At 38.2% G+C, this 12237-nt stretch overlaps 1 protein-coding gene across 1 annotated transcript in view; it reads left to right on the forward strand.

Annotated features, from left to right (window-relative positions):
* The window catches only part of LOC145999690 (uncharacterized), a 158600-nt gene that overhangs the window by 116768 nt on the left and 29595 nt on the right, over positions 1–12237 (forward strand). Inside the window, exons 18-19 of the mRNA XM_083136906.1 lie at positions 3000–3244; positions 7144–7405. Coding sequence (XP_082993032.1) covers positions 3000–3244; positions 7144–7405 — 507 coding nt within the window. The remainder of the gene's footprint in view (positions 1–2999; positions 3245–7143; positions 7406–12237) is intronic.

Below are 12237 nucleotides of genomic sequence, written 5' to 3' on the forward strand. Positions count from 1 at the left end.
TTATATTTATACAATAAAGGAGAAAAGGTTTATTTAAAATGCAGAGGAATTCTTAAACATTCACAGAAAAGATGCCCAAGGTTTATTTTATGTATTATATTATATAATAACCCATGACGCGACAGCCCTCGAAGGGCCTTGGCCTATCTCCTGATTGCCAGTCTCCCTCCCACAATCCTACCTAGAGACGTGGAGTTCTTCAACCGGTGTTGGGGGGGGGGGGGGATGTGTGGTCAGCATGTGTTCTTTCTGAATTAGTGGTTGATGTATCAATGATTCACATTTGGGAGGTCGTGGGTTAAAATTTCGTGGCTCGACATTCTGAGGTTATCCGTGGCCTCCTTCAGTCACTCCCGATGGATGTTGGGGTGATACATTTGATAAATGCTGCTTACCACTTTCTAGGGCTTTCCTGCATTCTGTCATAACATCCAGATGAATGACGTTAATCAAATTGATCAGCTTGGTTTTTTGTAGCTTTGTTTAAAACTTGGTAAACAGTGATATGTTTTGGCGAGTATTGACAGAATAGTTGATAGTTGTTGGTTGTGTCAACTTGAAAAGTTTCAGCTCTTAATGTTTATTAAATTTGCTTACTATTTTTGTCCTCAGAAACTCTAGACAAACTAACTCTAACTCCCTAGCCTTCTTAAACCCGAAGGTTCATGGCTGCAGCAACACAGGCCTTCCATCTTTCCCTATCTTGAGCAAGTCTCTAGACAAATACCGAGATAATCGTATTACTTGGTTAGTGTAGGGCACTCTAAAAAGGGAAGTCACAGCTTCGATTATTGGCTCAAATTTTGCCTTTTTGTATGCTCAATTAATCAGTTGTCCACATTTACCATTTTTTTCTCTGTGATTGTGATCAACAAATTGGTTCTCAATGTGTTTGTATCCCCCCGGTCTTGGGGGGAGGGGATTAAAATTTTCGGTGAATTTAGGCTGGGTGTGAACTTGGGGGGGGGGGGGAGTAACATTTTCTATGAATTTAGGCTGGGTGTGAACACTAGGGTGGATCGAAAAACCGTTTTTTTCAAAATCGGTCTGCGGCTAGTGCTTAAAGTTTGTGGTTGATGGTCCTTATAACCCATATAAAATTTCAATTTGATCGGATAATATCTTCAGGCTGCGCTTTTTAGTCAAAATTTTAAATTTTTATGAAAAAATGTCAAAAATTTGCAATTTTTCCTGATGGTTTCTCGATGTTTCTGGAGTGATTTAATGGCAAAAAATTAGATATATTGCTTGTATGTTGCTTAAAATTAACGATTTAGTGTGTTTGAATCAGGGAAAATGGTTTCTTAGTTGGCCAAAATTCGTCAAAAAATGCCAAATATACAGAAATGTTACGGATGTTGGGTAGGCAATAACCCGCTATAATTACTCGACCCCACCGACTTAAATTTACCAAAAACGATAAGGTAATAGGAAAGGAAGTAAACTGCAGCTCTTAGTTCATCGACTAATCGACTATCCAACACTCACCACGAGGAGGTGGCTGCAATCGAGTGCCGCCCGCCCACCCACCCAGGAAGACTGGTCTATTTAGGTTTTAAAGTCCGCTTTGGTATCAAACTTTGGTAATATTTTCCTGTCCTCCAATCGAGCTCTAATATAGCCATCTCAGGAGTCATAACCACATACAGCAATTGATGCAGCAGTTACATCTTTGACGCACCGTTCCACAGCCTGGCTATGGCACGGCAGGTCAAAAAAATCTGCAGTTTTCCTAGGGAATCGTCTATTCCTGCTGTGATCTCTTCTAAGTCTTCATTGGTAAGTAAGTGTGCTACTGGAGGCGATGTTATTTCTTCTTTTCCCCAGTGCACTAAATCTGTGTAATCTTTGGCATTAAAGTTAATCGCTGGGGGAGAAAATTTTCTAATGGTGTTGATTGGTTGGCTTTTCTTGCTTCCGATCTTCTTTGCCGTGTTTTGAAGCACATTTGGGCAACTGTCTGCCAACATACCAACAAGTATGTTTTATGAATGCCCCAGAAAGCATGATTTTGAAGACGTTCATAGAGAAAAGTCTTTAAATCGTTTGGTAAGTACTCCATTTTCTGTAATGATAGCCGCAGGTTTTTTGACGCGTTCGTGATAGTTCCATTGCATTTGATGTAAAACCACATGGGAGCGTAAACTTTAACGACAAATTCTGTCAATGTCTTAAGAGCAGGTGATGGATTTGACGTTGCTACGTACAGTCGAAGGATGCGCCCTACAAGAGTCAGCTATCGAGCATGGTGAATGGGCCGCCCAGGAAGACACATCGCAAGATCATTTGGACACACTCTACTGTTTGCAGCCTGGCACATTTTGTAGAGGTAAGCCTGGTCTTTGCTGAGAACATCAATGTCAATATCAGGAAGAAGTGCTTCAATTTTTTCGCACTGGACGATGGGCCGGTCTTGGCAGGTAGACAAGCTCTTTCCTACGTCGCAGTGCACAATACTTGATGTTTGCTCTTTGTTCCATGTTAAAATCATGACACGTGCCCATATTCAACAACGCACAAGCGGCAATGTCACTCAAGGTCAATGAGCTCTGCATTGATTGTTTGTGAGATACCTCTCACTTGTTCGCACCACAGAATGCTTGCACAGGAGCACCACCCACCCAAGAAAAAAATTAGTCCCGATTTCAAATTGTCGCACTGTGTATTTTCGTATTGAGTACCAATATCTACATGTGGACTGAATCTTCTTATTTAGATTCATCTGTGTGTTATTGATCTGGGAGAAACAATCAGATTTTTTTGCCCCTAGAAGCAGACGCTGCTAAAGATGTAAAAAATGGCATTTTCACCCTTAAAGAAGGGCTGAGTATTTTTTTAAATTTTCTTGGCATTTCCAGACATTTTTTTGGGGGGGGGGGGTCATAATGGAGCATTTTTTGACTCCGGGTCTTCTTTCATGGAGAACATTTATATCAGTGAGCCAGTTGGATTGGGGCTATATGTATAATGGATTATTAACACTGCTTTTTTTATTCCAGTGTGGGAAATACCTGGATCTTCTTCCAATCTCTTTGTTGCTACATGTTGTGGATCTGTGCAACATGCTCAACAGATAATGTCAATATTTCTGAAGATCTACTTGGTGGTATATATGCATGTGGTGAGAGGATTTCTTAACACAGTCTACAGCAAGAGAGAGCACTTGGACATTCAGTTTATGTTAATGCCCGGGAATGTAACAAGTAGGGCTTCAAAAGAACTCAATGATATTAGTGAGGAAATAGTAAGTGTCAAAGTTACTGATAATGGACGTATATTTTGTTATTGTACTCGTAAATAGTTGTACCCACTCACTTCCTCTCTCTCACTCTATTCTTCCATCCATCGTATTGCATCTAGTAATCAACATTGTATTTTTGGTACATGGATATACGAGGGTGGTTCAATAATTATTGTCCCTGACATATAAGCAGTATTATTTTTCCACAAAGTCCCCCTTCACAGTAATGCACTTCTTCCACCTATGCTGTAAAGCCACTATGCCAGCTTCAAAGAATGTCTGTGGCTGAGCTGTGAGCCATTCTTCCGCAGCGTCCATAACAGCAGCATTTGAGGGAAAATGCATCCCCTTGAGGTGCTCCTTCAACTTCGGGAACAAATGAAAGTCACTAGGGGCGAGGTCGGGTGAGTAGGGAGGGTGTTCCAACACATGGAAACCAGCAGCATGGATTGTGGCACCAGTAACATGACTTCCGTGTGCTGGAGCATTATCGTGGTGAAACAGCACTATTCGCCGCAACATCCCACGCCGTTTCTCCTTGATTGCTTCGCGTAACTTAGGGATTAGGGCTGCATAATAGTCCCCAGTAACAGTGTGTCCCACCAGGTAGTCAATAAGGAGCACACCCTTCGCATCCCAAAAAATTGTGGCCATAACCTTGCGTGCTGATGCTTGCACCCTGAATTTGCGGGGGGAGGTGAATTGCTGTGCCGCCACTCCATACTCTGTCGTTTGGACTCGGGATCATAGTGATGGAGCCATGTCTCATCCACTGTCACAAATCTATCACAGAACTGCTTCAGGTCTGCCCCCATCAGCTCCAAACCAGCCCTTGAACATTGAACTCTGTCTTTCTGTTGTTCACGGGATAACATTTTGGGAACCCATCGCGCTGACACCTTTCTGAATCCCAAGTGTTCATGCACAATGGTTTCCACTGAGCCTACAGAGATGTGCATGACGTCTGCTAACTGTTGCACCGTGATTCTTCTGTCAGCCATAATCATGTCATGCACAGCATCAATGTTTTCTGGGGTGGATGCTGTTGTTGGAGGACCATCACCAGGGGCCTGTTGACAGCTTTCCCTGCTGCAACGTAAATCACGGCACCAGTTTTTTACCACCTGGTAGGTAGGAGCCCCATCACCCAACACACTGACCATGTCCTCATGAATCTCCTTTGGGCTTAGCCCAGGCGCGGTTGGCCCTATAGCGCACAGGATCAGTGAACCCCCAGTAATATACGATAATCACCTCGAGAATGAACAATAAACAATGTCTTTACATTTTCACATTATTTCGCTAAAAATTCTACACAATAAGTCATGTATTTGTGCCCGTAATACGGTGAACTCTTTTGCTGAGAAGAAGAAACCGCGATTCGGCCGCCCTGATACAGACCCTCAGTTGAACCCCCACAGGACAGCTCTTGCCATTGTGAAAGCTTCGTGCGGGAGCAGAAGCTCGAGGAGGGTATAGGACAAAATACATGGGAGGTGAGATTTGCAGAACCTATGTTCAACCCAACGGTCATGCGCAGTTCGTTCTCTCGCAGAAGGCGCGGGACAAGGCTCCGATCTCGCTGCTTCCTCCCTTCCAGTGTTGCTGTGTGCGGTTCAAGTTTGAAGCGCACACATTACATATTCAATATTCTCTTTGTATCATTTTTGTACTGAACTTCTTGGAATAAATGCAAAATTGTGGCAGAGATGGATGAGTGGAAACAAATAAAAGCTGGAATTAGATGCGATGAATTAAAATAAAGGAGATACATTACCAAAATAGCTCGTGCATGCATTCAGAGGTTTTTCCTTAAAGGTGGAAACACTTCGGGTTCGCGAGAGAGAAAGAATGGCGCGAAGACGTGACTCGCTGTCGCTCGGTGTCAATCGTCTCAAGTTTGTTAGTTTTTGAAGTGCTTGGATACTTGTTGGAAAGTATTAAGTGATGCTGCGAGTGAAGCGAGGGATGGACTTTACCTAGGTTATGTCACATGATGCAGTGTAGGCGTTGCTGTCCGCGCAGGTAAGAAATGACCGATAGAAATGCACGTAATTAACGTAAACGAACTTCCTTGTCCACTGAAAAAAAGCGTGTGCTGGTCGACCAGCCCCAAATTCGAACAAAGCTATCTTGTATCAATGAAAGGGTCTCAGGTTCGATTTCTAGTATGCGCATGCCATTAGTTGCCATTTCCCTTTAACAAATGTAGGACCAGTTCTGATTAGTCGGCATGGACGTCCGGAAGGGGAAAAGGGGGCCGCTCACCATGGAAATTGAATGTAAACCAAAAATTATATATTACACGCATATAATTTAATTTCAGTCACAGTAATTTTTGGTAATTATTATAAAAGCGTTGCAGTAACTTCAGACTGAAGGAGTGTTTTTTGCTCCTCCTGAGGAAAAAAATATTACTTGCCCCTACTTGAGAACGTCCATTCCAACAAAACTCAACTTTTTTCATAAAGGCACAATTTATTGTAGTTTCAGCCCTAAATTTATTCGCACACCCCTAATACAAAACCTTATACTCCCATATAAAAAAAATTCTGGACAAATCTTTTAAGCCCGCCCCCATCCTTTTGTTAGGCGAAGGAAGTTTATTTTGCGGAAACTGAATATATGTCACATGACTTCAGTGAACCCCCGGGTAAATAATGCATGAGCCGCGCCTGGCTTAGCCCCTTTTCCTGGAGGTACTTGATGACAGCTGGTTGTTCGGTTTTCTCCATTTTTCTAACTAAGTGCCACCTCTCACACCAAAAACGAGAAAAACAAATTTACTATAGCACCTACGGTTCTGAAATTTGGCATATAGGCATCTAAGACATTAGGCTACAATATCCCCATCATTCATTGCAATTCATATACTTTAAGTATGCCGGGGACAATAATTATTGAATCGCCCTCGTATGGGTTTTGTTTTTTCTTCCTTCATCACTCATCTTCATCGTTCTGCCAAAATTGGCAGAAAGGCAATGCTAAATAACAAAAATCAAACCAAATCATGAAACTCGGTCCCAAGAAGTTAACATGGATGCTGCTGCAATGAGAAATGCTTGGTCTTCAACATGCTCTACATTAAGCAGAACATGTTGAAAATAAATGTTTCTTTTCATTTCCAATGTGCCACTTGTGAGACGTTCATTATATTTAATTACAAAACTGGGTGTTCATTGATTGATTGATTGTTTTTAAGTCTACTTTATGCACAGTAAGGGTAATTGGCACTGGACCTACAGTTTAAAGTGGGATCCAAATCACTATGTACCTCCACCAGGAATCGAACCAGGGACCCCGTGATTACAAGGTGATGGTGCTATCACTGCACCATCAGGGAGGCCCACAAAACTGAGTGTGTTCCATTTATTTTACCTATCAAAGTGCCAAATTTTAGTCATATCGAATAACATTATGTAAGGTAATACTCTTCTGTTTAGTTTTTATTAAATTTTGATGCTGTAGTGAATTTACATTGCTTCATGTAAATAAAATTTTCACTTCATAATTTCATTATATATTTAATGGAATAATGCATAGCTATTGACAATGTTGATTCAATATTTAAACACGATTTTATACAGTACTTTGTTTAGAATATGATTTCAGTAATTTTGGAAAAATGTCAGAACAATGCATGAATTCAGGAAAAATCAGATTAGTTAAATTAAAAGCACTAGTATCCTATAAACTTGTAACAAACAAACAGATATCTGGCATGGGACACTTTGGAGCCTAGGGCACGTGCTCAAATTACCCCTCCTTAGGGCTAGCTGTGGACAAAATGAAATTTAAAATTGAATTTCTTGGTGCGTGAACTCTTTTCTATTCTTAGATATTTTTCGTTGTTTTCTTCAGCTAGATAGATCTCTTATAGCTTTCTCTCTGTTGCTTTTCAGGCAGATGCAAATGTTACAATTCACAGATTTCTGCTGAATGAGAATGATGGAAGCGTCTCTTGGGTAGAAGTCCGTGAAGGACTGAAAGGACACATCAGAAGGATATGGGTGATGCTCGACATGTCACCAGTTCTCTTGAAGGATGAAGTTGCATGTTTGAAGTACCCACTGTGGTTAAATAGAGATCCAAAGTTGAAAGAGATATTTTCTGCTTTTCTCGATGGAAGGAGAAGTTTTGTTCTTAAGAAATTGAGATTTAATGGTAAGACTAAAATTATGGTTGTCGGTGTTATGACAGTAATCATTTTGTGAACAGGGAATTTAACACTTGGCAAACTGGTCTGAAAATATCATTTTTCACCCTAGGAGATTTTTTTTATTATTATTATTACAGAAATTCATAGATAATATATTGCTAAGTGTGTTATTATTTACAATGTTTATCTGAGATATACATGATGTGCCTCTTTCCACAGATATATAATGTTACATTTTATATACATTTTCTCACATTTATGAACTTTTTCTTTTAATATTTTTTTTTAAAAATATTTAATAGAAGTTACTGAAAACATATTTTCAATACATAATATAGATTAAATTAATGAAAAATAACTTAAAGGTTCTTGTTGGCATTGAACTAACTACAAAATACGAAGCCAAATCCTCATAAAGAGTTCCCACAGTGTGCATATCAATTGTTCAATGCTATTCTCAAGAGGTAAACAAGAGCACAATGTAATTCAACACGAGTAAAAGTGAAATTCACGAATGAAGAAAACATTACATCTACCGGTAGCTGTTGGAATTTTAAACAGGTTGTTACAACACACGTGCACAAGAGATACTGTGTGATTATAGCCCATCATTCATTCACAATACAAGTATATAGCAAAGAGTGGGCTATGCACATTGCCCACATTATTGGACAGTAGTTGTACAATGGTCTATGCATATTGCTCATAGAATGTGCTAAACATAAAACAATATCCCTTTTGTGAAATTGTGATATGGTTCTTTATTTTCTCAAAGTTTTGATTTTTCAAAATTTTTAAAAGACAAGATTGATTTAAAAAACTCTAAAGGTACAATAAACATTATAAATTTTTTAAAGTACATAGATTAGTATTTTTAAGTGTATATTATTAGTGATTGTTGAAAAGATTAAGTATGTGGCATCTAGATATTGAGAAAATAACCTATAGAGAAAAAACATTATGGGTCATTCCACGTCAAATCATCCAGACCATGTCACCCACCATCTCCGATTTTGATGAAATTCGGTATACTTATAGAACTTTTGATGCTAATTACAAAAATGACAACTTTTTTGAGATTGGTCAAGGGGTTCAGAAATTACGCGATTTTAAAAATCTCTGTGTACGCCACATGCGGCTCAACTTTGAATGACACGCATTAGGCTATAAATTATAGTATCTTCTCTCAGGTTTGCCGTAGAAACTTCAAGTTTGATTTCCTTTGCTCAGGATAGTGTAAGCTTTCATTTAAATAAGGTTTGTGATCAGTGTATCAATAATCATGTATTTTATGTATAGTTTCATGTATTTTTTTTAGAAAATAAATGACTAACTTCAAGAGCGAATTTCGTGCAATGCCTCCCCTTCAATTTCACCCAAATTTTATATACAGGCAGCTGAGAGTGGGTACTAATGCTTGATGGAAAAATTGGGATGGGCGGTTCAGAGACAGGGTGATAAAAAAATCATTTGCATTAAAAGTTAATCTTATTAAAAATGCTTATGTATTTAGCACAAAGTCTGAAGTACAATATGTTTTGTTGTATAATATTCAAAATTTCTGTTCACTATGTGTGAAGGTAAGCATAGGCGTAACCTGGTGGGGGCAAAGGGAATCATTTTCCCTATCCAAAATGTATACATTAATTCAAACCTACAAATAATAATTGCAGTGGAACCCCGATTTCAAGTTCCTTGATTTTACATTTCCCTGCATTTTATATTCAATATTGGTGGTCCCAACATAGCAAATTTTCCTCGGTTTTACATTTTCTCGCATTCTAAGTTCTTTCAGCTTGGTCCCCTGAACAACGTAAAATCGAAGTTCCACTCTATCTAAGTTAGTTTCTACTGTCTTCAATTTTTTTAAAAAATTATAATCATAGTCATTAGCATTCCCAAGCTTAGTAAATTTTCTTCGAGAACATTCTTCTTTTTGTGCATTTTATCTCAATATGGAATTTTTTTATACTCTTCACGGAGATACGTAATATGAAGTAAGAATTAATAAAACACATTTGTGCTGATTGAAGTTTTTCCAAATGGAGCTTTTCTTGCAACATACCAGAGAAAATCTCCTTTTGATGGGGTGGTTGGAACACTTAGAAGACTTGTATAGACATCAACAGTATCAAGTAACAAGTTCAGCAATGAAGTACCAATTCCATACAAATAGTATTAGAGGCATAAATTTCTTATTGATCACGTAAGGTGAAATGATAACAACCCACAGTACAATGTGTCAGCGATTGCAAAGTACTATACAACAGCACCAGGAAGATTAAGTATGCACTGTTTTGAACTTAGGCTACAGGTTATTTACAGTGTTCGGTAAGTTACTTTTTACAAGTAACCAAGTTTCAGCTATTCATTTAAAAAGTAACTCTGTTACAGTTAGGTACTTTGAAAATAACTGAGTTACTTTACAGTTACTGTGAAAGAAACTTACAGTTAATGATCATTGATTTGTGTAAAAATTAAAAATTGTGTTTCTAGTACATAATCCGTATGTCTTCATATACCTACATTACTACTGCAAATAAATGATGAAACACAGAATCAACTTTGCTTGAACGATTTTAATTAAGAAATCATTTGAATGCTGACAACGGTATTTTGAATATGGTGTCATTGATTCCACTTGCACCTATTTCTTTCTCCTCCATTCCAAGTTCAACAAAATCCAAAGATCCACTCCTTCAACGATGACTGTTTCCTATCTCGACAGTCCACCTAAAACACTGAAGTTTTCACATACAAGTAGATATGAATTGACATAAAGCGTGGATGAAGTTAGCATGCAACAAAGCATAGCTTCCTTGACAGGCCAGCAATTCCAAGAATTTTTTTTTTACGTAGCATCCAGACAAGGTACAGATATATTTTTTTTACAGTTGGGAACAGAAAATGTGAACGGCACAATTTATAGTGCATGAAATTTTGGCAATGCATAGAATACAATCGAGTAAGTATTTTTCGGTACTATCTTCATGGGCGTAACTTGGGAACTTGGGAACTATCTTTGGTTGAGAGAATCACAGTTTTCAGTACCATAAAAATAGTGTCAAAGATTATTTGCTAAGTACATTTGAAAAATCACAATAATTACTCTTTTTTTGTTTGTTCCTCAAGTGCCAGGAGGTTCACAAAATATATTTAACTTGTAGGTTTTAATTAATGTATAAATTTTGTATAGGGAAAATGATTCCCTTTGCCCCCACCAGGTTACGCCTATGCTTACCTTCACACATAGTGAACAGAAATTTTGAATATTATACAACAAAACATATTGTACTTCAGACTTTGTGCTAATACATAAGCATTTTTAATAAGATTAACTTTTAATGCAAATGATTTTTTTATCACCCTGTCTCTGAACCGCCCATCCCAATTTTTCCATCAAGCATTAGTACCCACTCTCAGCTACCTGTATATAAAATTTGGGTGAAATTGAAGGGGGGGCATTGCACGAAATTCGCTCTTGAAGTTAGTCATTTATTTTTCTAAAAAAATACATGAAACTATACATAAAATACATGATTATTGATACACTGATCAGAAATATTATTTAAACGAAAGCGTACACTATCCTGAGCAAAGGAAATCAAACTTGAAGTTTCTACAGCAAACCTGAGAGAAGATACTATAATTTATAGCCTAATGCGTGTCATTCAAAGTGGAGCCGCATGTGGCGTACAGGGAGATTTTTAAAATCGCGTAATTTCTGAACCCCTTGACCAATCTCAAAAACGTTGTCATTTTTGTAATCAGCATGAAAAGTTCTATAAGTATACTCAATTTCATCAAAATCGGGGATGGTGGGTGACATTTTCACAAAATTCTGGATGATTTGACATGGAATGACCCTTATTTGATGTGTAATTTCACCATTCTCACTGGCAACATTATGTGTATTGTGCATGTTTAAAGGGAACGAGAAAGTATAATGTCATCATGAGTTGGAATACAAAATGTGGGTGCTGACGTACAGAGAGGTGAATAGTCAAGAGGTTGAGGAAGGAGCAAGAGGTGTGTTGAGTGTTCTTATAAAGGGGGGGGGGGAACCACAATCCTGCTTAGGGTGCCAATGTACATAACTATGGTACTAAAGCAATATGCTCAACACGTGTAGTGCCATGATTGAGATGTAAACTAACTAACTAACTCTCTAGCCTTCTTAAATCCGAAGGTTCATGGCTGCAGCAACACAGGCCTTCCATCTTTCCCTATCTTGAGCAAGTTCTATATACTCTTTTCCATCCCTACCGATTTCCCTTAGGTCCATCTTAACGTTGTCCCTCCATCTTCGTCTTGGCCTTCCTATAGGTCTCTTACCATCAGGTTTCCCAACAAGAATCCTGTGAACTCCTCTTTCCTCTCCCATTCATGCCACATGGCCTGCCCACCTAAGTCTTCTTGATTTAATTATTCTAATAATATCTGGACATGAATACAAATTATGTAGTTCTAAATTATGTAACCTTCTCCACTCACCTGTCTCCTCATCCCTTTTAGGTCCAAAGATTTTCCTAAGGATCTTATTTTCAAATACTCTCAATTTATGTTCCTCTTTCAATGTAAGGGACCAAGTTTCACATCCATATAATACTACAGGCAAAATTACTGTTTTGTATATTTTAACTTTTAGTTTCTTAGATATTAAACGAGAAGACAAAAGTTTATGAAGAGAGAAGTAACATGCATTTCCTGAATTAAGCCTACTTTTTATTTCCTCTGTAATATAATTTTCATTTGTTAATATTACTTCTAAGTATTTGAATTTGGAAACTGGTTCAAACGAGTTATTATCAATAACACTGGGGAACAAAAAAAAAGA

This window comes from Lepisma saccharinum, chromosome 15 (genome assembly GCF_977018435.1).
Source record: "Lepisma saccharinum chromosome 15, izLepSacc3.1, whole genome shotgun sequence".
NCBI lineage: Eukaryota > Metazoa > Arthropoda > Insecta > Zygentoma > Lepismatidae > Lepisma > Lepisma saccharinum.